Below are 24,636 nucleotides of genomic sequence, written 5' to 3'. Positions count from 1 at the left end.
AGGAGCAAATCTAAAATGCAGGTTACATTATCTTAATTTGCCTATTTAACAGAATCTATCCCAGGATAATAGCAACAAGTATTGGCCTGAAATACTCATTCTTCTAAGAATGAGAGCATGGCCCTGTCTGTTCCAAAGACTTAGATCCAGGACTTTGGTGTTTTTTTTAAAAATGGTAACTGAAAATGAGTTAACAATGTTCCTCAATAATGTTAACAGTTTAAATGATTGCAATTTACTATTCTAAACACCTTATGTGAAAACTCAGCTGTAGATCACAGTAATGCACTCAAGTTCTTCTGGGGAATTTTTAGATTATTTTATTTTTCCTGATCTGCTATTACAGTATCTCAGAATATAATTAACCACCTCTGTTTATTTGCAGAACTGCTTGTGTTGGCTGGCAAGCAGCAAGGGAAGCTCTATCACTACATCACACATCTCTTCCCCAGGCCTAATAATAGCCATGTCACTTCTATTTTATGATATCTGTAACTATTTAGCTTTTGATAAATTTTGTACTTTGTAGTAATAAAATGTTGTTTATTGTAGTAATAAAACTGATGATTATTACAAACAAAATCTGCATTTCATCGGCACCAAAGACAAACCACGGGGCCATCTTTGTAATAGGAGTGGCAGGAAGAAAAACAATCTCCCTACTGTTTTCTTTTTCAGTATCAGTTCTGAACTGTTATGAATATTTTCAATTAAACATTTTTTACTCTTTAAATATTCCTTTCTGGTTTTGATTAAAGATATAACTTATGCAAGTACAGACTACTCAAGTTTTGGAAGTAAATCCCTCACTGCTTTTCTGTGTCTCTAACTGAACAAAAGGGAAGTTGTAGGAAAATAATACCACATCACATATGTGAATGAAAAGACAAAACTGTGGAATAAAGGAGGGAGACAGGACAGAACACTCCATGAACTTAACCAAAGCTTTAAAAGAGTCCTGAAAAACATTTTATTGTAATTTTATATACCGCTTAATTTCTATAATGTACAAATAAGCCATTTATGTATGGGGTTTTTGCATCATGTACTATTTACAAGACTTCACCACATAATGTCAGGGGATTTATATTAAAAAAAAAAAAAAAAGAGCAGTGAAGTCCTAGGAAGACTCAGCAGAAATGCCAGGTAACTAAGCATGACATTTTGAGCATGTTCACACACCTGGTGTCTGTTGCACAAGGAAGTTATAGCTTGTAACATGTGCCATGTCAGGAGTAAGCACAGCAGGGTGAGAGCGCAAGAGCTACAGCACCTCTATAAGAGGAGCATTTTCAACACACTGGTTCTACTTTCCCAGCAGCAGTACTGGATCTGTTTCATGTTCCTGGCAGAAGTTAGATATGCAAAGCTGTAGCCAAAGCAAGGTTTTACTCTAAATGTCTTGTTTTCTCTTTTCTCTTCCCTTCTTTTTTTGTCGTTTCTTCATTTTTCTCTCTTTTTGGCAGCTTGGAAGACTTCACCTTTTTTTGCTACAAACAGAAATATACAGACAGTTTAAAATCCAGTTGACAGAAGTTTAAGTCAAAATGTAGTCAGTTTTAAGTGAAAAGCCACCTCTTTCCCTCCCCTTTTAGGTGTGAAGTTTCTAAATGCCATGGAGAGTACAGACTACCATATTCAGTCTTAAGGGTCCCCATTTGTAATACAATAATTCTAGTAATACAAAGGTATTACTAGAATTGTCATCTGTAGGAACCACAGGCCTGTGGTGGCTCCTTGCCACTGGCACCATCCTCATCAACACTTGAAATATTACTAAGTTTTGGAATTGGATGCAGAATTTTAGATTTAGAGTGATGTCTCACTTTGGTCCAACATAAGGCAGTGGATGGAAGTAACTTAGACTTTTCCACACTTCCACCAGCAGTTAAAATTTTAAAAGTTGAGATGATTTATTTAATACTTACTATGATTTTTTTCTTAATTCATTAAGATGATGTTAAAAGTCACAGAAAGGTAACTAAAAACAAACAAAAAAGCCCCAACACTTCAGTGAGGTTTTTTAATACGGAGGAAATTAAATCACCTTAATCATCGCATCACTGTCAACAGTATCCTGCTCATCCTCATCAGACTGGATCTCTTCCACAGTCAAGTCTTCACTCAGATCTAAGGTCGCTGCAGATCCCGACTGCCTTTTAGATGCTTTGACAGCACTAAGTGAATATGGAGTCAGATGTGCCTCTTTGTTGTAGGCACGTGTGAAAGCTGCTTTGACCTGGCAGGGTGGAAGGAAGGAAACTGAGCATCAGTTTAGGAAGTGTAGACTGTTAGCAATTTACTGAGAGATTCCACATCAATTTTCCTTTGGAAAGACATGACCAAAGATACACAGAAGACAACACTCTCTCAAAAGGACACAAAGTGTTTAAGAGGTGTATGGTGAAGGCTCATTTTAAACAAGTCCCACATAATCCTCAATAAAGTGTGTATCTTCAGATGCTTCTTGCTTAGGCCTACAATAATTTCAGCACAGCCACACCAGAGCCCCCCTTGAGCAGCACTGTACACTTACCAAACTAAGCAACATATTCAGACTAGGGGAAAACACCTGATAGTAGTGTAGGTTTAGTCACCAGCAGGTTCTTCTCTTTCCATGAGCACCTGATCTGTTTCAGATCACATCTGCCTAGTTTGTAAAAGCCATTTGAGCTTAAGCTCACCTTGCACCACATGAGGAGCCCAACCACTGGAATGCATTAGCTGGATGCTGGAAGAGCAGCACATGAAGCACCCCATGTCTGGCAGTTCTGTCTAACACGACTGGGGGAAGGTGTAAGCTGCCAGGCAGCCTCTGAAGGCAGTGCCAGCTCTGTAACACAGGCAGCTATGTGTCCCTCCTCCTTTGCAGGATAGGCAAGACAGGCAGGGCTGTGCCTGAAGGACAGAGCCCTTACAGCCAGAGCTTCCTTGCAGAAATGTACCAGCTTTTCCTGTCCTTCCTCTGTTCTTCTTCTATACCCAAGACACAATTGACTCCTAGTAATCCTTTACACCAGGAATAAAAAGTGTAAGACTCCTGAGTGAAGCACAGCCTGATTATCTTTTAGGACTAAGCCCTGAACTTCATAGTATGTTTGATTCACAAAGCCTACTATTAATTATGGTTAAGCTGGTCCACCAACTTTAGCCTTTTCAAAGCACATCCATACCATAGCAATTATTCTAGGATTTCTTTTTAAGATATGGAAGAAAACAAAAAAATTCACTAGTAAATTTTACCTTGGGATCCAGCTTTGAAAAAGGACTGGGTTTGCCTCCCCACGTGCTTATTTCCATGATATTGTCAACATCTTCTTTCATCAAGCAGTAAGAGTCCATAAATGTTATAGCTTGGTGTACACCATCTGCTCCAAAGTCTCTCAAGGGCTGGACAAGTGCATCCCGCAAATATGACAAATATTCCATATTTACTGTCCTCTTGCACGTCTGAGTTCTTTGTCAAATTGAAAATAAAGTATTGAGTAAGTAAATCTGTCCAATCAACAACATTGACTTCTAAAGACTAGAACAAATAGGTAAGGAGGCCCTCAGCAAATTAACAATCCGCTGCCTTAAGAGCAAACCGCAAGTTACAGTGTGCCACTCCTTTTGCCATACCTGCATTGGGGAATAACCAGTGCAAGGTATTTGAACACCATACAGTCTGGGAAAACACATCTCTAAGTGAGAAACTACTTCAGGGGAAAAAAGGAAAATGCAAAGTACTTATGACTGACTTGTACAAATTAGGCACTGAGAAAAGTGTCACTAACAACATAGGAACACATTGACAGAACACATGAACATGTCACTTATTTGCACCAAGCACAGCAAGGAACTGATGGTAGGTAATGAACTGCACAAGAAAGAACTGTATCAGAGGAATGTCAGTACTACCTGAGACTCATGTGCATTGCCAGTTCTTGAATGATACGATCGTGTTTGCCTGTGGATGAAAATTTCCCCAGCCAGCTGGGAAAGACAGGAAACTGGGACATGTAACCCCTCATCAGCTCCCCTGGGAGAACACTTGCATAAATAGCCTGAAAAAGTAACACACATGCCAAACTCAAATCACACTGAAAGTGTCATGGACACCATGACACACTACCCTGCATGTCACTGTCCCCAGGGAAGAGGGGTAGTTGATACAGGGTCACAGTGGAAACAACTTATTAAGAGAACTCTCTCAATTGCTTTCAATCCCTCTAAGGTTACAGCTTCATCCCTTGTACCACCCCGTTTATTACCATGTTCTAAAATACATGTGAAGTTATCTGGGTTTCAAAACTCAAAAAAAACCCGAACAAACAGACAACCGCAAAACATGGCCTTTTCTCATGTCCAGTTTAGAGTGCAGTCAAATAGCTGCCTTCACACGAACAAGTGATCTCCAACACACAGACATGGTGAAGGAGAGCTTTCCAAAGACCCCTGCAATCTACACCAAGTCAGCTATGTTCCTAAGCATACAGCTCTTTGGACCTGTACTGAACTAGATGACATCCAGAGGTGCCTTCCAATTTCACCTACAGTGCGTTCTCTGATGCCAGTCATAATCCTTTAAGCACAAGTCTTGTCAGTGCTTCAGTGAGCCTTAAAAGAAGTACAGTGACCAAGTTTCGGTCCTCTGTGCTTTGAAAGAAATCCTACCCTGGTGATTGGAAGGACAGAGCAGGCTTTTAACAGCACAAGTGATACACACCACGTGCTTCTGTGCTTTGTGACAGTCCACCTTCTCCACATTTCAGAAGATTTCATTTCATGTTGCAGCATGGGATCAACAATATGGATATAGGAAACTCTTCTGATCACCAGTGGAACAGAAAATACTACATGAAGTACAAACTCTACAGATCATATAACTATACCGAAACACCAATTTCCACAGATCCACTTTAACACTGGACACCCCCCCTTTAAAGAACATAAAATGAGTGTTAAGTGCTCACCTGTGTTGGAAGAAGATTCCAGTTCTGTTTGCTACGAATCTGTCTGTCCACTATATCACCATCACATATACTATCAGCTGCTCTACTCAAGAGCACCAAGTGCTTTTTTAAATTACCCCTGGAAAAAAAATGAAGTTGACTTTATTACGAGGCAGAAATATCCAGATAAGTTTTAGTCTACTTTGACTCCCTGACGTAAAAGCCTATGTGAATTTAGAGTTTAGAGTAACTCACCCAGCAGCAGCTGGTTTCACATGCACATAGTTCTCTTGGACAAAGAGAGGTGCTAGTGAATAATCATGGAAGAAAAGATCTGATTTGTCTATAAGAGACATACGGGCAGCCTCCTCTCCAGTAGCAAAAACCTTCCGGACAACATCAAAGGGGCCCTAAATAAATGACATTCAAGAAGTCAGCAGCTAGAAGGTCAACACAAAAAGTAAAACACAGCACAGTATCTACAAAATCAGTATCTAGAAGTATCTTCACTCATCAGTACAAGCTCCTCGTCCACCCTAGAACTTTACCAGTTGTAAGAACTGTCATTTATTTTTGGTATTAAGAGAATTCTCCCCTAAACAGAGAACAAAGGATGGGAAGTATGAGCTTCATAATTGCATCTTACATAAGAGACAAGTATATCAAAATTTATATTCAGTCCTGGATATACTACTCTTCAACTATTTGTGGCAAATGTGATAGCTCTTGGCACCTAGGCTTTATTCAGTGCTTCAGTTCAAAAGATGCCTATAAAGCCAAGTGATTACATCAGAATATGACAGTAAAAGCCAATGCAGTATTTGACACTTACCAGTTTGATGTCCTTTTTGGCTCTGCTGGCATCTGTTTTAGCCTCATCGTAAGTCAGTGATTTGTCTTTTGCACACCACATATTAAGATTATGTAAAACCTAAAGAACAAAATTTACAATTTTGTAGCAGACTAGAATTTAAATGGAAGACTCTGGCAATAACAGCCTAATCTTTATACATAAAAATACTGTTCAAATACTTTGAATTCAATGTGCATTATCTGCTATCTCAATGGTCACTGATGCTGAATGGGTACTGACCTGTCTGATGTCCTGATTTGCTGCCAGGATTATCTCTTGCATAGCAGGTGGGGGAATTTTTAAACCTTCTTTAAATGCAATAGACATCATGGCACCCTGTAATCACAATTGAGAAACTGTCACTAGAGAATTCCTATGAATTCTTGCCTCAGCAGAACATACTGACACCATCTATGAAAGAGCACTACATATTTTTCTAAATTTTTAAAGCACATACAGCTAAAATGTTCTCTCATAATCATAAGCCATCATTTACCATTAGTGTAAAAAAGAGCATGTTTGTTTATAAAAACCAATTTTGGATATATTAAGACAGACATCTAAAATCCAAAAGGCTTTGGGAAGAGAAACTCAGACAATTCATTCTGAAAAGCAGTTACTCACTGAGAGGATCGATTGAGTGGTGTATCCAATTCTAAATAAACTGTGCCACATGAAAACTGAAGTTGCTGACGGTAATTCAGTGCAGTCCATAAAGCCACAGCCTACTTACTTTGATCTGTTCCAGCCGAGGTCTCTGAAAACGAAGATCCAGGCAGTAGTGGACCAAGGAGCGCATTTTGGGGTGGTTGCGATCGTTGCACATACAAATGATGGGAACCTTCGTGTGTCGGATCAAAGCAATCAGCTCCTGTAATTTAAACACGTTACAATTCCATCAGATAACACCCACCTGGATAATGAGAACAATTAGAATGTAATACCAAGCAGCATTAGTCCCTGCCTTAAATCAGATCCTTGACAGGTGACCAGTTCGTAACACTCCTGCTGTAATCCCATTTCCACACAGTGCAAACCTAGCCCCTTGCCTTCGATTTTCACTTCCTGTTCTATTCAGCTGCAAGAGATCTGCTGCCTACCCACTTCCACTGTCTACTTCCAGCAGTTATGTTTAGAACTGTCTTGAAGCAGCAATGAAGACCAATAGCCCAGAGCACAGCTGTCCACCTACAGAACTAGACTCATTTCTCCACAGGCCAGTTTGACCTGGCTTATGCCCAGAGGGCACACACAGCTTTCTGGCTGCACCCTGCCACAAAGAATGAAAAAGCAGAAAGTAAAAAGATCAGCTCGTCTCTGCTCCAAGAGGCTTCATCATTTTTAGGCTTACCAAAACAAACTTTGCTAGCTCTAATGAAGGTGAAATTCAGTTCAGTTTCATTCCTACAATGAAAACACCTGCATCTGAGCTAAAAATCTGTATGCCCTTTACCATCAAAGTACTGCACATGACTATAGGAAATCCTCAGAAGCTAAAACTGGAGCTACTAAAGAGAACAAAGGATGCTGCTGCCTATGCCACACATTAGTTACACAGTGTTACTGCCTATGCAAAAGAGCAACAGTCCCAGCCAGACTATGAACCTCCCACTGCAGGGAGATGTCACCTTAGAGAGACCTTAGGATAAATGTACCTGTTCTAAAGTACACACACTCAAGTTCATCACTCCAGGCTTCTACACAAGTATCCTTTATCCCCCATCTACCAAGGCACAATCCTTACATAAAACCAGGCTTCTAAAACACGTTAGACTGTACTCTGCAGAGTTTATGGACCATGGTTTGAGGACAGAGTGGCTTGACTATCTTGTGCTATATATGGAACACACTCTTGGCAATGGCATTAGCTAGGAACTACAGTGGCTTCACCTGAATCCCTCCTCTGTCTTCATTGCCTGCCATACCATCCACTTCATCCATGATCAACACATGCTTCTCGCTAACTGATGAAGATGCACCTGAAAATGAATATGGATAAGAAAAAGAGATGAGAATAAAGGAATCTTGACTCACCATCCTAGGCTACTGGGGTGGTGGCTCTGCCACTTCATCACATGAAACTATGTTCACAGACCAAACTATAACCTCATGTCATTTTCATAGGAACAAGTCCCATGGAAGAGAGGAGCAACTGCACAGTTCTGAAGTAGTTTGTGCAGATTAACAACTCATTCAACAAGTAGCAGGATTTGATTCTAAACTGAAGAAGTGTAACAGCTTACTACATGAACCCATCCCTATTAGAGCCAGGCCCTGCCACCTGACAAGCAAGGTAAATTCCTAACATTGTTGTGTAATAAGGAAGCTCTGTCCTTCCTCTAAGCAGACTCTTAATAAAACAAAAATCTCCTTCAAACAACAGACGCACCAGAACAGAAGTCTTTGATGCTGGTGTTGTTAAGTGACTCAGCAACTACTTCCTTCAGACTGTTCTTGCTGCGAGTGTCGCTGGCATTCAGCTCCACATAGCTATAGCCCAGTTCCTGGTCCAAACACACAAACCACATAAAAAGTGAGAACACCAATCAGTGAAAAAATCACATAGCTTTAATTAGTTTCTCCCCTTATACTCATTTTCTCTAGCAATTAAAAAAACTTTTAACCATGTGAGGAACAGACAGGCCCCAAAGAGACACTTTATGTTTTGTTTTGTGGCGGGGTTTTTGTTGTGTTTTTGTGTTGGTTTTTTGTTTGATTCTTTTGGGTTTTTTGGTTGGTTGGTTGTTGGGGGTTTTTTTTGTTTGGTTGGTTTTAGTTTTGTTTCAGTTGAGGGGGATGCGGAAGCATTGGAGTCAGTGGCACATATTAAATTTTGGAAGATTAACAGAACTGCCAGCAGGGATAGAAACAGAGCTGTGAGCCAAGGCTGGCCAAGCTCCATGGTATTTCCAGCTGCATAACAAAGAAACAGACCACGTGGCTCTGAAAGCTGCAGGAAAGAGCAGCTTTTAACTATTTAACCAATAGGAAAACACATGACTCCTCCAACAGCACTAACACTTCAGTCAGTCCCTGACACAACTTAACCCAGCTGCTCCTTTATCAGCAAACTCTCCTGCCAGAGGCAGCCAGAACACAGCACTGAGCACACAAGGCATTGGTCTGTTTCGCTGGCATTTCCTCTGGAGCAGAGAGAAATGCTCTGTAGAGTCCTGAGGCAGCTGAGAGCAAGCCAGGTTGGAAAACAGAAACAGAAAAGACCATGCTTTGAGGAAAAAAAGAGAGCCCAAGACAGCACATTCACCTTTTCTAGTCTAGTTCTAGGTGTGGCATCAACTTGTTAGCACAGAGCTCAAAGGCATGCAGTGGGGGAAGGGGGAGAAAAGGATTAGGAGTTACTCTATACAATAGATTTCTAAATTCAGATTTAGAAATTGACACATAGCCCTGTCAATTTCTCTAATCCTGAAGTAGCATTTCAATTTAGAAGTAATCTGGGAAATAGTTCTGTTAGACATACAAAAACCATGACCTTAGGCTTTCAAAAAGCTTGCCAGAATTGGACTCCTGCTAAGTGCAAATATTCTCCAACTTGCAGAACCAGTGCTGAATGCTCACAATTTTGGAAAACCATTTCCAATTATTCAACAGTTCTGTTAGACATACAAAAACCATGACCTTAGGCTTTCAAAAAGCTTGCCAGAATTGGACTCCTGCTAAGTGCAAATATTCTCCAACTTGCAGAACCAGTGCTAAATGCTCACAATTTTGGAAAACCATTTCCAATTATTCAACATACTTTGATATGTTTCCTCTCAATGTAACAGAAAGAAATGCAGACACCCATTGGTACCTTCTCACCTCAGACCTGATAAAGGTATCCAAATAGCCACATATTTTCACCTGTAACCCTGTTCTGAGCTGGTGCAACCCGGCTGAGAGCAGACCCTGGTCATTCAGAGCACACCCACCTGCACACTGTAGCTGCATCCAGATTCACAATTAGTATGTAACAAAAAAGTGTTGGGAACAACCATTACTGTGACCTCACCTTACAAACCAAAGCAGCTGTAGTAGTTTTACCAACTCCAGGTGGACCAGAAAGCAATGCTGCTTTAAAGCCTGTGCCATCATCTTTGCTTCCACTTTTACTAGGTTTTGCTAAAAAAAAAAAAAAAAAAAAAAAGAAATAAAAAATTCAGGTTTTACCTAGGTATGTAATTATAAAACAAACTGCATGCTCCTAAAGATATCAAGCATCATTGGAATTTTTCCTCATTTAAGGACCAAGAAGAACATCCCCAAAGATGCACACACAGCTGCATCTCAGGTAAACTACTCAGGTAAAAGCAGCTTAAACCAGCTTACAGCTTATGACTTGCAGTGAGTTTGAACTGAAAAATACCAAAAAGTGCTATTAATGTAATACAATCATTTCAGCAATTTCCTCACGACCATATCATACACACAAAAAAAACAAAAACAGCACCAAACCCACACACCACCACAAACAAATTAAGCCAAACCCCAAACATGCCACACACAAAATCCCACTACCTACTAGAGCTGAACTAAAACTCAAACACTCTTTTAGACACAGAAAGCCTGTCTGTCTATAGGATGACCAACTGTCTACTTCACCTATGCACTTCTTGCCAGAGGCAGGACCTTGACAATTCATCCCTTCACATGAGAGCAGCCCTTTAGACATGTTCTTATCCTGTATCTTCACATCTTCACTGTTGGCCGTGCCTAACCTATTTCCTCTTGCTGAGGAAGAAATCAATAGGCTCAACACAAGGCCACTTTTAGATACATCACAGTAGGATATTTTCGAATTTTTTGTAAAAATGAAAACTCACTTGGGGAAAAAAAATCTTTTAAGACACATTTTTCTGCTTTTTTTTTTTCAGGTGGGGAGGTGGGTAGTAAATGAACAACTACTTCACCAAAAAACCCTCGGGCTCGATTGCTGCTAAAACCACATCTGACTGCAGCCTTATTCCCACTTTCTAGAGCTGCTCTGCTTCCACCCAGGCCCTCAGTGGTCCAGGGAACCAAGGAACATGATTAGCATGAAAGAACACAGAGAAAATTAACCAGACCAGTCACCTTGTCCATCTTCCAAGTTGTTCTTGTGCCAGTTTCTGAGCCATCGGAGCAGTTTATTGGCGCAGCTTTGCTCACCCTGCTGTCCAATAATTGCCTTAAGAGACACAGGCTTATATTTATCAACCCAAAGCATTCTCTCTGTGCCATCTTCATTAACCTCAGAAACCAAGTTCCCCTTAGGTTTTGGGGCTTCTTTCTCCTCTACAGTCTGACGTTTGAAGTCCGCAAGTTTTTGAACACCAGTGGTTTCTTTCTTGACAGATCTGATGGTTTCTCCTTTTTCAGGACTAGACTTGTATTTTTTATTATTAGCTTCCCTTTTGTAGGGGCTAAATTTCCTTTTCCCAGCTTCAGCTTTCTCTGGTGTCTTTTTGGGTTTTGACTCCACTTTATTTGCCTTAAGAAAATAAAAAAATTAAAAAGAAATTAAAGAAAAAAATACAGTAAATAAACAGCATATTTATTTTAACAATTACAGGAGTGATTAGAAAGTGACAAAGCTTATGCATTGATTAAAAAAACTTCAAGAGCAGATACAGAAATATTCTCTGAGAAATAAAGCACAGCTAAACACAGTGTCACCAGGTTCCATAGTACAACCCCCAAAAAAGAGGCAGGAAGTGTTCTAGTCATTCCAAAAACAGTCCCCTTATTCACAAAGCCTGAGGCATCCTACAATGCTAAACTGATGACTGTAAGTTTGGAACAAAACGGGTCAGACACCCTTGAAACTCTTGCAAAACACTTGCAAAAGTTGCTCAACTCGAAACAATTCAAAGGGAGCATAAGTGATAGCCAATAAACTCAGAGTTGCTTTTTCCTGGGGCACTAATGGGATCTTTGCATAAATAAGTCGTGTCTGTAATGAATGCACCACATGTTAGGGCTAACAGAGATTCTAATAACATTCTATCAGCCACTACAACCTAAATTTAAATGTGCACAAAAAACTTGTTACCTCTTTTTTGGTATTGCCTGAAAAAATTCCCTTTAATATTTGTAGTTCAAGTACCACATAAAGACAAGATCTGTTAGGTATATTCACAGTTTACATATTTCTGGGCCTGACTGGATACCACAGAGGTATCAGTCACAATTACTTATTCCAAAGAATGAATGAATACTCCTTGTTTCAACCCGATACCATCTAAGGAGATGCAATTACCTGCTCTGTCAGGTACCTAAAATGCAGAATAATGTCAGAGTGTGAAAATAACCTTTAGCTCCCAAGTAGAGTCATTTGTCTTAAGCACAAACAAAAAATTTTCACTTTTAACCTAAAAGGTCAAACTGATGATTGTTGTGTTACTGTTACTGGAATACAAGACAAACTCCTTTCAATTAAAAACAAACAAAAGCAAAAAAAGCATACCTCGGTTTCAGCTGCCAGCTCATATTTTGACTTTTTGCCTGGCATAGTTCGAATAAGATCAAATAGACCATCTTCATCAATAATTTTTGTACCTAAAGTTGATGCCTGGAGAAAAAGAAAGAATTAAATGTGAAATCAAGTTACATCGGAATTTCCATAATTCCTTTCCAAGTGTTTTCCAGTAAAAAACTATGACTAGGAACACAACAAGGGTTGATATAGATAGATATATAGATATCTGTGTGTGTATTGTATGTATGCACAGAAGTAAAAACAAAACAAAGCCATAAACCACTTGGCAACTTTTCATTTTAAAGATGCACTTTATTGTTAGTACTGCTTCCTGCTGGCAGGGATCCTGGAAATTAGCAGATAAGAGAGGAACAATTCAGCTCCACTTTGCCTTTGGCCAGGCAGGAGCACACTCACCTTCTCACACTTGGACTGGCCGCAGTCCCGCCCCATCACCAGGTAGTTTGTCTTCTTGCTGACATTGCCAGTCACTTTTCCTCCGTAACGCTCAATCAGAGACTTGGCCTCATCTCTCTCAATACACTCCAGGACACCCGTAATTACAAATGTCAGCCCTTCCAAGCAGTTCTCAGCTCCCTGAGAACCAGAGCATTGCAGAAATGCCATTGCTGATACAATTCTACCAAATAGCTCTTAGCCATCAGTTACTTCAACCCTCTACCACCTCAAGTACCCTATGAAACTTTACAAATAACACGATCATACCTAGCTAGGTAATCATTCTAAAAGTTCCAATGGGAATAGCTACCAACAAAACTCCACACATTGTTTACCTGACCATACTTGTAGCACTCTGTGCTTCAAGCACAGCATATGAATCAAATGAGTGAAAGTAATCCTCAACTTTAAGACCAGTAACTATTCTTAATGATCATGACTTCCTAAACCAAGTTCTGAATACAAATTCTTTAGTACACTTCCTTACATTTAGCCACTGCTTTGCATTACAATTTAGGTTTTTTCTAATATATTCTTCCTACTGGGAAAAAAATACCAGCCTTTAAACAGTTAAGTTGATATTTTTTAAACTACTTACAGCAGTAAATCTACCAAACACTCCACTTCATAGATAGAATCCTGCAGCCAAACTTACCTGAGGTATCTCTTTGGAGCCCAGTGCTTTGGGACCCTCACGATTCAGGAAGCTCCGGTAAGCTTGGTAATTGTTTCGCTTCTTTTCAGAGTCCTCAGGACTTGTAGACTGGGTCAGGAGAGGAAAAAAAAAATTAATATACATATTACAGCTATAAAAACAGCAAAATAAACCCAAGCTTCACAGCTTAAGACATTTTCATGCACCAAAGGAAAACCAAGTCCTAACTCTTGTTTGCTTGTTTTTAATCTAATAACATGCAATACTGAAGCTTGCTCTCCTTTTGGTGCTTGTGTTGAGGTGTTTTTCCTTGTTCCTTTTAAAAACAGTTCAAAAATGTGAGAGTTTAAAAAATATGTACCCGTTGTTTATTGGCAGGTTTCTGTAGATTCCCCTATTGCACACATACATGCTCACTCAACTCTTGTCACTTTAAATTCAGATCCTATTTGTGATCTACACTTATATAAAAGTAGAAATACTATGAAGTAGACTTTAAGAGACACTTAAGCTTCTCAATCAGCAAACTGTTAAAAACTCATCTCAAAAGGAGGTGCAGGCTCTCACTTCTAATTACAACTGTTATTTAATTGTCAAAATGGGGTACTTTATACTGTATGATTAAGAAGTACATTTTAATGTTGCCAGTAACTTTCAGTGCCCAACAAATAGTTACTGAATCAGATAAAAAAACCTCAAATTCTATTCATATATAGCATATCAATAATAAGAAAAAACAGGGACTAGGGAGAGAAATATAAATCCCTAAACAATGCCAGCCATGATTTTAACCACAGAACAGATCCTTAGGTCACCACACTGACATCAGTAAGTCTGCACTCACTAAGTGTCAGAATTCCTGCATTCTGTGTTTTCCAGCAAAGTTAAACAAGAGAAAGCACAGAACTGATATTGCTGTGTATCTGCACCCCTTAATGGGCATTAGAGAACCTCAGGTCCTTCATCTGTTTCATTTACACTTTGCCAGGTAACTTTTTCCACATGGTTTTACAACTCCTGTAAGGAAGGAACTTAGTCTTACCATAATTCAAACCCTTAAAAGATGCCCAGGAGATTCAAAGCACCAAGTTACAACAGTGACACCTATAATAAATGAAAACTATTTTCCTGCAAACTCCACCAAGACATCTGAATTATTTTTGATAGCTCCTACCTCAGTCTTCTTGGGAGAAACTTTCTCCTTCTTTGGTGTTGTCTTCTCTTCTTTCCCTGAAGTTGCTTTTCCTCTTGATAGTGAATTCTGGGCACCTCTTTCCTTTTCAGCAATCTGTTTTTTATCATCAGATGATTGTGGGGGTAAACAAGAACCTTTCAACGGTTCAGATTTAGTTTGTGGCTTTGCAGAGTAATTCCTGGCTGGAGCAGCTGAGTCTGTTGCTTTCACTTGAAAGAAGGAAGAAGGGAGAAGAGCTCATCTATAAAAATGTATCTCATTAATATTATAAATAAGTGCAATGCTTTTCAGTTTCTGTGTCCTACCTCTTTCTGTCTGCTTATACCCTGCTGTTGTACTAGGGCTGCTGTTGATGCTCAGGACTGTTGATGTTTGCTCTCCTTCTGTGTTCTTCCGAGCCTAAATAAACACACAAAGCCAAAGTCAGGGATGTGTGTCCCAAGCTACCACAGAGACACAGCAACACACTTCACTTAATTGTGACTAGAACTTAAAATACCATCCCAACAGAGGCATCCAGCACACACTGTCTGATTGGGCAGGACACCCTTTACTGAGCAAGGAAAAGCCAGGAGGGAAGTATAAGGAGTATGCTATTTCCATGAAAACACTTTCCTGCTGTTTTTAATGCATTTGTATGGAAGTCTCAAAACAAAGGTATATAAATAATAACACTCCCAGCAATGCAACTCCTAAAAGTGTAAGTTTAAAAAGAATTCAACCTTTTTCTTCTGTGGTGTTTCATCCAACATGGCCAGAGTTCTAGCAAATTCTTCATCTTCATGCAGCTGTCTCTCCAGCTGAAAGAAAAGAAAACAAAACAAGATTTTTAGGCTAATGCCAAACAAGTTCAAACTCTAGTGTATTTTTACAAAAACTCTAAGTGAGCACATAGCTAGAAAAAGGGTGTCCAACCAGAGGGAAATAAATTTCTGGAAATGGCACTGAAGAATTACTTGTCTCCCCCAGAAAGCAAGACTAGTTAAATCCAGTGAGAAAAATTGATTTGTTGCACTAGAAACATTATTATGCCAGTATAAGCTGTTTTCAGAGGAATTTTTTGTTCATATATTTTATTGTTGTGTACCCTTTGCTTTTAAATAATCAAACTTCGAAGGCTGCACCTCATAACAAACAGCCTGCAACAGCATGTAACCTGCTGGCTTTATCAAAAGCACTCCCAAAAGACAAGTAGTAACAATGCCTGTTAAAAATTATGATGTCTCCAGAAAGAATTTTTTTATATATTTTTTGCTAGTAATAAATGAGAATAAAACATTCAATCTGTTTTGGAGAACTTAACTACTGCCCTTAGCCCTCATCTTAGTGTCAGTTCTATTTACTTTAGGGAAGCAAATATACTTTAACTTTCTATTACTTATACTCATACAACTAATTTTCTCTGATGGAAGAACCAGTAAGAAAAAACAGTGCATGACATCTGTAGAAGTTATTTATTAGTTGTAAAAAAAAAAACTCACCAAAGTCAGTTTGGCCCCATTTTTATTTCACTTAACAACATAAACCTGACATCTCCAGTGATAACTGATCCTCTGGTTACCTTTCCTAACATAGGTAAGATCAGTTCAAATAAAGACATCATCTTCTTTTTCCTGACAGGTTGTTTAACTTACTAGTAGGGTAAAGCTGGATTCACTCTCTCTCATCCTTACTTTCAGAGGTGCAGATTTGTCTGTACAAGCTAATTCTTTCAAACAATACTCAATATTACAAATACATGTGGGAAATCAAATTTTTCCAAAAGCAAGTAAATAAGTGTACCTTCCCCTCATAGCAGCACTGATTCAAATAGGAAAGTTAAAAGACATGTAAGGGTCATTCACATTTTTCTCAACTATAAGAAAATTCAAAAGACATGTAAATAACAGATCATGGATGGCAACGACTTTTAATTTTTTACTCCAGAGAATGAAAAAAAATCAAAACATGAGGAAGCAGAAAGTGAATTCAGTGTGAAAGGCAGGATTATTAGAAGCACATCAGCTGCACAGACAGAGAAAGTCTGGATAGAGAGAAAATAGATTAAGTGATACATTCTATTTACATAACTGAAATAATGCCTATAAAAATAACTGTGTGACCAGGCTTGCACATATTGATGAATTTTATGACACTTAGTTATAGAATACCTGGAAAGTCCCTATTAACTTCTTAAGGAAAAACAATTTTAAGTTAAACAAACTGCTCTTGATATAGAGCATTAAATTTGTAGAGCTTTTACCTCTGAATCTTCTTCAAGCTGCAGTTGCCTAGCAATGGCCTCATCATCTAGTGTGCTGTCTCTGCTCTGTGAAGGCTATATTAAAGAAAAAAAGACCAACCATTCAGTTACGCCATTACTGTGTCAATTATAATAATTTCACATGTATGGATTCCTTCTGTATGCTTCTAGAAAAGGACGGTGAATGGGACTTGCAACATTAATTTCTAGCTCTCTAACCTAAACACTATTAAGGCTATTTTCAAGGGGTTTTGTAATTCAAAACAAGACCATATAATATAAATAATATATTATTTTTATAATATAAATATCTCAACTCTTCAAACAATGCTGAAGATCTCTCAAACTATCACAGCTGCCCCACTTGAAAAATACATCAATAACAGCACTGGGAATTTTTAAGTTCCTCCATACTTTTACTTGGTGCTTTGTTATTCCATGAATATATGGAATATATTCCATAAAGCTTGGGAAAACAACCTTCTCCCTCTCCTGCCTGCCCTCCACCCTCAAATATAAGCTATCCCTTCCATTCACCAACCTCAGAAAACTTAATGGATTTCAAGAAAAGTCACTTGAGAAGGGACAATAAGAAAATACTATCTTCAACTTTGTGCTATCTTATTAAACATGGAAACACTACTCCAGACTTGTATTTGAGGACTTGATGTGCACACACAGATGGATCATCAGAGCTCAACTTCTATGTGAGTGCTCATACTGAGTAACAGGAGGTAGGAGCAGCAGTTAAGTACTTCCTTGCAGTCCAACTGTTCATTTTGAGCTGCCATCAGACACATGAGCAGCCTAAAGGAGCCTCATCAGTACTCACCTCTTTCCTTTTACTTGCTACCAGCTTCTTTTCTGAGCGTTGGACACTCCTTGTCCCAAAGAAATCAAGTGCAGAGGTGGGAGTCTGTTTCACTGGAGAGAGGGGTTTGCTTTTAACTTGTGGTTTTACCTCTCCTTGTTTCACAGAATTTGGTCCTGGACAACCACTCCCTGAAGTCCCGTTCTCCTTCGGTTTCAAGGAAATTCTTTCATTGGCAAAATCATCATCTTCATCTAAACACAAAGAGAATTCCATTACTTCTGGTACACAGAACTCAAGTCTTAATAACAGAACTGCCAAGACAACTATTTTGGCACATTACATCAACTCAAATCCTTTAAAAAATGCTACAGGCATTCAGAAGTTTTCTGAAAAAAAAGGCTGAGTTGCACAACACGTAGTATTTAACAACTTGAATAGCACAACTCGAGTCTGAACAGATTCAGTACTGAAATAACAACACAACATTGTTACTTGTGCTCACACATTACCTCTCAATTAGACAAGTTCACAAAGAATGCCTCCCCTACTTAAAGGAGGAAAATAAACAGAAGATCTAGATCAATGAAATTTGAACTCCCTCCTAAATTAATGTCAAATTTAACAGCACAACTCTTCCTTCACATTTTATGTTTTCTTTTATTACTTTGTGGTACTCATCAACAATGCAGCTAACATAGGCTTTGTAGACATGTATTCTTAAGAATCTCTGTATCTTACATTACAAGCCAAGGAAAAATAGCAAAACATTTTCTCTACCAAAAAAAAAAAAAAAAAAAAAAGGATACTTGGGTAAGCTTCCTAGTTATTTTTAAAGTATTGCTCATTGTTTATGAATGTTTTAGCAAAACATTTCAATGCCATTTTTTCACTTTTTCCCTTTTAGAGATTCTATGAGCTCTCTACATCTCTGCACTTAAACACACTCTCCTTCCAGTACAGTCAAAACCAACTAAAGGAAAAGCAACAATTTCACAGAACACAGAAATCAGACAAGGTCAGAAAGACAAAATGGATTTTTCAATTTGAAAGGAGGAGGAAAAGTGGCATACAGAGTCTTACTGAGAATGAGCCCACAGACCACTGAGCAAAATTTTAATCTCTCATTTTCAGACTCTTCTGTAATAACCAGGACATGGTTTGCCCAGCAATAAAAAGGAAAGAGGGTTTGATGGCTGTTCATTAATTCTGAACCCAAACTCTTCATTCAATCAATCAACAAAAAAAATGAATACCAAGGACTTCAAAGAGTTTTATGTTATGGTGTGAAGTCTTACTGACAGTTATACAAATGAAACCCTCTGAATGAGGCACACAAGACCCCACATATATCACTGCCACATGATTAGATTAAAGCACCAGCACAGAAAACAAACATCACTGGACAAACTTCTACTAGTGATACATGCACCATCTTTGTGAATTCTTCTACAAACTCAAAGTGAGCAAATAAATTGAAAGAAAATCCTCAAAATTAACATTAGACACTCCATAAAAGCAGCAGAAAGACTTGAGAGGAACAGAAACAGAGGCAGTTTTATTTGCATGCCTCTAACTGAAGTCTAGTTTTATTTTTCTCAAAACAGAGATGCTTTAGACACTCAACATATCACAAACACAGATTGTTCTAAGCACCTGTTTTTTAACAGAGCACATTCCTTTTCCAGCAACCCCTAATTTAAGCCCCCATATTTCTTTTCATACAAAAATTAGTTCTCTTACCACTTCCCTAAGTTCAGAAGATGTTGTATGTCTGCCATCTCTTATTTTTGTTAAATTCTAGGCAAAGATGGAGGGAAACAATTGTTTTTTGTTTCACCTGTTCTCAACAGCTGGCAGTGTTTTGGAGTGTTTTAGGCATCAGCCAGAACTTGCTGCTACTGAGCACTTACTAGGCAGACTATAATGAGAACCAAGCAGGATTCCACCCACTGCTGGGAGAGAAAGTTCAGAGAGGGAAAAAACTAACACAAAGATGCATCTCTAGGGGGGTAAATTGGTTCAGCAGTTAAATTGAAAATGCCTAAAGACAAAAATTTATCCAAGAGAAAGTGGCATTTCAGCCAAGTCAATTCACAAAGCACTATATGGAAGAGAAAATTCAATCCCAGGCCCTCAGCTGACAGCAGTAAGTTTTACACAAACCTAAAGGCTTCTCAACACAATTTATTTTCCCAATGCAGCACTAAATGTCCTACTGCCATTCAGCTCAATTTAACAAACTGTGACTATTCAGGGAGATTTGGACATTAGATGCTGTAGACTCCTAATTCACAATAGTTTCAAGTCTGAATAGGAGATTACTTATCTCAAAAATTCCAAGAATACTTCTGGTTCTTTCAAATTTTTCAGTTTAACAAAAAAACATTTGCAGGAATAAAATATACTGTTACTGTAAATCAGCAGTTAATGTAGATGTAATTGCATTTATTTGTCTTAAGATTACACAAATCCTATTCTGCCCCCCAGCTCCCAGCTTTTCTTAAACTAAGGACTGCTTGATGCTAAAAAAGAACTTTTACTTATCATAATTGTTATCAGAGGATCTGTATCCAATACTGATTTTTTTCATTATTCACTTATAACCATAAACAGCAATAAAACCCAACAGGATACTGCTTTCTCTTAAGTAGAAAGAAGTGGAGTAAATACAATTAGATTTTAATTTAAAAAATTAATGCGCTCCAGTCATTTAGGAAGCCCGTACTACACATTATCAATAGTTAGAACTTGGCTTTAATTATGTTGTTCCAAGAAATGACAGGATTAGAAGCATTTATTGACTGCAAGCAGTGGCTGAAGACAGACAAGAGACTCACTTATGACCAGTCATTGATAAATAAAAATAAAGAAAAAGGAGAATGAGAACATGGAAGTTGTCACTGGGAAACTAAACCAGCCTGATTCTATTAAAAGTGGGTTCCAAAAGAGGCTTTAGGGGACTGACACTGAGGCTACATTTTCATCCCAGGTTCAGCAAATCCATAAACACATCACAAATTTACCTGATCTCCAGGCAATCCCCTTAGTTCAAGTGCTGATAAACACCAACTTTTTTAGCAAAACCTTAACACTCTTCCTCAAAACAAACTGCTCCCACACACCTGCTGCCACAGAAGTGAACAGCAAAGTTAATCAGCTGCACACTTCCAGTCTCCTTATAAGCATGAAGGCAACTTGATTTACAACTCTGAAAGTGCCAAGACAGTAATACTATTGCTGCTGCACTAATCAGGTCAACGTTGCTCAACACGTGACCTGTAAAAGGAAAAAGATTCTTATTCATACCAGCAAGCCAATAATTGGTGGAAAATGCAAGTGAAAATCTGGGCTTAAACTTGCAAAAACTGTAGATTAATTGCATTCTTATAGGAATTGCAGGGCAAACCTTGAGATAGCCTTACATGGGGGCATGGACTTCACTGAGAAATAGGAATCAATTTCATCATCAACTAGATGACTTTTCTGTTGTAAAACCTTCCTACAGCAGAACACAACTATTCCAGTAACACTATTTCCTGTTTACATTGATCCATTTTTGTGTGCTATGAATGAAAAATGAAATAAAAAATGAAAAGATATCCTGAATATACACTATTTTTTCCAGGATCAGCTCAGAACTACAAACACAAGTAAAGACCATATATTCTAGTTGAGGCTTCTGGAAATCAAGTACATTCAGCAAAGGGAAAGCTAATCATGTGATCAATGGAACACACAGCCAGTGACAATCAGGAGATTGCTTTTAATTATTTTGTACACAAACACTACACATGAAGCAGGGATCTGTTATGCCAGGCAATGTAGGAGGACAAACTTCCCTAGCAACAAACAACTGCCATCCTGGGGGTTTTAAGAGCTATTCCATGACGTTAAAAGCACAGCTGGCTTTTATTTTACATACTGATCCAGCAGCAGCACAATTATGTTAAGAAACCAATGCCAGCAGGTCACTTGTAACTGTTTGTTATTCCTCCTTCCTACCCTCACCCTTTCTCAAAAGAGTTCCACCTGTTGATTACTGAACAACACCTGTGGTTGTTCCCTAAACTGAGCCTGATAAAAATTATCTCAGCTGTTTTAAACATAAATTCAGATCCTTGTAAAAGGCTTGGGTACAGGAATGACCTCAGCCAAACTTAAAAGGGAGGACTCTATTGCAGGCAGGGCCAATGGCAACAAGCAGCATAGGACAGACCCTCAGAACAATGTATTTTATTAATTTATTATTTCTGTACTGTTGAGTTGCTCATCACTAGAAAATACAATTCCCTGGGTTCCTATTCTATTTAGGATACAAAACATTTGAGGCAGGGACAGCCTGTTACTATTATGTCATAAAACCAACTGCAAATATAGGCAAGGCATGTACAGATCATAACTAATTTCTACTTACTATTATGTATGTTGAATGGCATTTGTAGACTACTACATAAGGATTTCTGTATAGAACTAAATGACTACATCCTAAAATCATTAAATCTACATTACTTGTAAAAACTTATAATATTCTGGACATTTTTCAGTTTCAATGACACCTCTTCTGCACAAGTACTTAAAACAGTTCCTGTCCTACAGGACCTGCCATCTCCAGCAACAGGTATTGCTGTCTAAGCTAAATGGAGGGTGCAGAAAATAAGGTTTGTCTACAGTCCTAGTATGGACTTTATTTACTTTACCTATGCATGGGTCACTAGCCAACACTCCCAACACTTGGCAGGATTGAGTTTTGTACTCATCTTTTGCCTAAAGTAACCCTTTAGGAAGATTACCTTTAAGATAACCACATCTCAAAAAAGCCAGCAAGTCTACTCCAACTCCACCCCTGCAACTCCTTCCAAAGAACAGATGCTATGTGTGATTAGCAAAGTGCATTTTTTCTTTCTCCTCATTTAAAAAAGCTAAGAGTTGCAACCTAAATTTAAAAAAAATTAGACATGTCATTAAGTCATATTAGATTTTTCATGCCATTTCTCAAAAAGCTAACTGATTTTAGATGTACTACAAACATGCACTTTAAACCACAATTGTTAGTATTTGGCCTATATTGACATGTCAAGGTTCTGTACTGTTATAAAAATATAAAGCTTACCTGAATCATTTCACCTTTACACCCCTGAAACAAATTTACCTTTGGATTTTTCGGTTATAAATAGCAACCTTAGAAAGTTGCCTCTGGTTTATTTTTCATTTTGAGATAAACAGGTTTAGGGATACAACACTGAAATGCAGTTAACTACCATGAGTTAGACACGTGAGTGTCAAACTAAATAGCCTTTGATATCCTTGGTCCAATACATACCAAATAAAATTGTTAATCAAGTCTATATGCTTAGTTTTGGGACCATTAAAATACATAAGAAGGGTGAATATATTTAAACCAAAGTAAATTATCTTAATCTGCAAACCCATCAATTATGACAACTCCTTCCAAATGAAATGCTTGCACTTGGCATAGGAACAGCTGTGTGTATAACCTCAGCAAGCAATTAGAAGGGATCAGTCCACTAACTCATTCCAGCTTATTATTATTGAAACTTCTGTTCACTGGAGCAGGTTACTTTTCTACAATAGAAGTCCACAGAAGCAGATCTGAATCCCACCGTGCAATGAAATTTCCTGTTCTGGCTTCATTGCCTGAAGTTACCTGCATGACAGGAATATCAGTAATGCCATGTGAATAATGACAAAACAGGAAAAAAGGTAACTTTGAGTAATCCAGTCAAGTATAAACGTGCTGATTTCTTCCAGCTGCAGCTCAGGCAGCTCAGCTTACTGAGCCTCTCAGGACACAGTGCTCTGTTTTCAAACAAAATCAATCAGCGTAGAAAAAAAAAAATCCAAACATAAATCCTCTTTTTACATTTTTAACTAATCCAGGAGATTAACCACGTTAAGACCAGTTACTCTGGCAGCTCAGTGAGGAGATCTGAAAGGGAGAAAGGTCTCCAGCAAGGAGAATAGGAACAGGCAGAGGAAAACAGCAACATCTTGAGCTAACACAGCTACAACTTAAAGACCTGCTACAGAGACTAAACTAAAATTAATGTTATTTCATGTCCTACCACGTTTGAAAAACAGGCTGACAAGTAATTCTAATGTCTTCTGAGAAATTAATCCCCTTTTTTAGTCAGAATTACATTTCTCAATATTGCTGTAATTTTAGTTTCTGTAGAAAGAAAAAAAGACCACTTCTAAAAGATTATATTTTTCTTCATGCACACCTATGGTTTACACTTACTCCCTTATTCAGGGACTTAAATACTATCATACATTCACTATGTTCATACAACACTCCTCTCAACTCTTAAGACTTTGAGTAAAAGAGCACATTTACCATTACATGACCCTGACATTGTACTGCCTGTATTCCCAAACTTAACCAAATCAACTTGAAACAAGCTCACTCCCCAGTAACTCATGCATTCTCCTCTACAACACCCAGCCCTGCTTCTTCAGAGGATTTCTGCCAGAACTCACTCTCATTCCTCAAATGCATTTCAAAACTCCCTTAAGGTTCAACTACACCTTCTCAACTGACCTTTCATGAAACACTTTAGAGGAAAGTTGGTACACAGAGTACTATTTATCTCCTCCTCACATATTCACTCAAGTATAGCATTTTCCAGAAGTAAGTATTGCCCAGGAAGTGCCAGTGACAACATTTTATTTCCCCATGAAATATTTCAGTGAAAGACATGCTTATTCACTGACAACCTGCTGCTCATGTGAACCTGTGCTTGGATGCAGGGAGTATTTTTGCCCACCAGTATGAGCACTTAATTTTTTATCTGAGGTTGTTTGGGTTTGTTTTGTTCTTTGTTTCCCTATCCCCAGTATTCTCTACATTAAAAGACTCCGTATTATCAAGGACCTTCACAAGCTATTCTTTTTGTCCTGTCTTCTAAGCTCTAAAGGAACCATTTTCCAGTAACCTGCAGACCTCCTCAGTTCCTACCATGTCAGTTTTTCTACCTTTATAAATAATTCTGCCTGCCACTACTATAAG

General features: G+C 38.4%; 2 protein-coding genes across 2 annotated transcripts in view; one reads left to right on the top strand and one right to left on the bottom strand.

Annotated features, from left to right (window-relative positions):
* Positions 1 to 733, top strand: part of WDR19 (WD repeat domain 19) — a 39,717-nt gene extending 38,984 nt beyond the window's left edge. The window contains exon 37 of the mRNA XM_059844977.1: positions 386 to 733. The gene's annotated coding sequence lies outside the window, so the exon portion shown is untranslated. The remainder of the gene's footprint in view (positions 1 to 385) is intronic.
* Positions 734 to 946: 213 nt separating this feature from the next.
* Positions 947 to 24,636, bottom strand: part of RFC1 (replication factor C subunit 1) — a 33,724-nt gene continuing 10,034 nt past the window's right edge. The window contains exons 5-25 of the mRNA XM_059844979.1: positions 17,628 to 17,860; positions 16,796 to 16,870; positions 15,276 to 15,353; positions 14,859 to 14,952; positions 14,533 to 14,762; positions 13,359 to 13,466; positions 12,662 to 12,841; positions 12,233 to 12,337; positions 10,861 to 11,257; positions 9,800 to 9,909; positions 8,177 to 8,291; positions 7,678 to 7,766; positions 6,521 to 6,658; positions 6,028 to 6,123; positions 5,767 to 5,865; positions 5,190 to 5,344; positions 4,956 to 5,073; positions 3,901 to 4,046; positions 3,244 to 3,457; positions 2,048 to 2,239; positions 947 to 1,490 (exon numbers count right to left, since the gene is read on the bottom strand). Of these exons, the coding sequence (XP_059700962.1) occupies positions 1,389 to 1,490; positions 2,048 to 2,239; positions 3,244 to 3,457; positions 3,901 to 4,046; positions 4,956 to 5,073; positions 5,190 to 5,344; positions 5,767 to 5,865; positions 6,028 to 6,123; positions 6,521 to 6,658; positions 7,678 to 7,766; positions 8,177 to 8,291; positions 9,800 to 9,909; positions 10,861 to 11,257; positions 12,233 to 12,337; positions 12,662 to 12,841; positions 13,359 to 13,466; positions 14,533 to 14,762; positions 14,859 to 14,952; positions 15,276 to 15,353; positions 16,796 to 16,870; positions 17,628 to 17,860 (3,074 nt within the window). The 3' untranslated portion in view covers positions 947 to 1,388. The remainder of the gene's footprint in view (positions 1,491 to 2,047; positions 2,240 to 3,243; positions 3,458 to 3,900; positions 4,047 to 4,955; positions 5,074 to 5,189; positions 5,345 to 5,766; positions 5,866 to 6,027; positions 6,124 to 6,520; positions 6,659 to 7,677; positions 7,767 to 8,176; positions 8,292 to 9,799; positions 9,910 to 10,860; positions 11,258 to 12,232; positions 12,338 to 12,661; positions 12,842 to 13,358; positions 13,467 to 14,532; positions 14,763 to 14,858; positions 14,953 to 15,275; positions 15,354 to 16,795; positions 16,871 to 17,627; positions 17,861 to 24,636) is intronic.

The sequence above is a fragment of the Haemorhous mexicanus genome, chromosome 4, assembly GCF_027477595.1.
Source record: "Haemorhous mexicanus isolate bHaeMex1 chromosome 4, bHaeMex1.pri, whole genome shotgun sequence".
Classification (NCBI taxonomy): Eukaryota; Metazoa; Chordata; class Aves; order Passeriformes; family Fringillidae; genus Haemorhous; species Haemorhous mexicanus.
The sequence above is the reverse complement of the archived record's forward strand: the minus strand, read 5'-3'. Positions and strand labels throughout refer to the sequence as shown.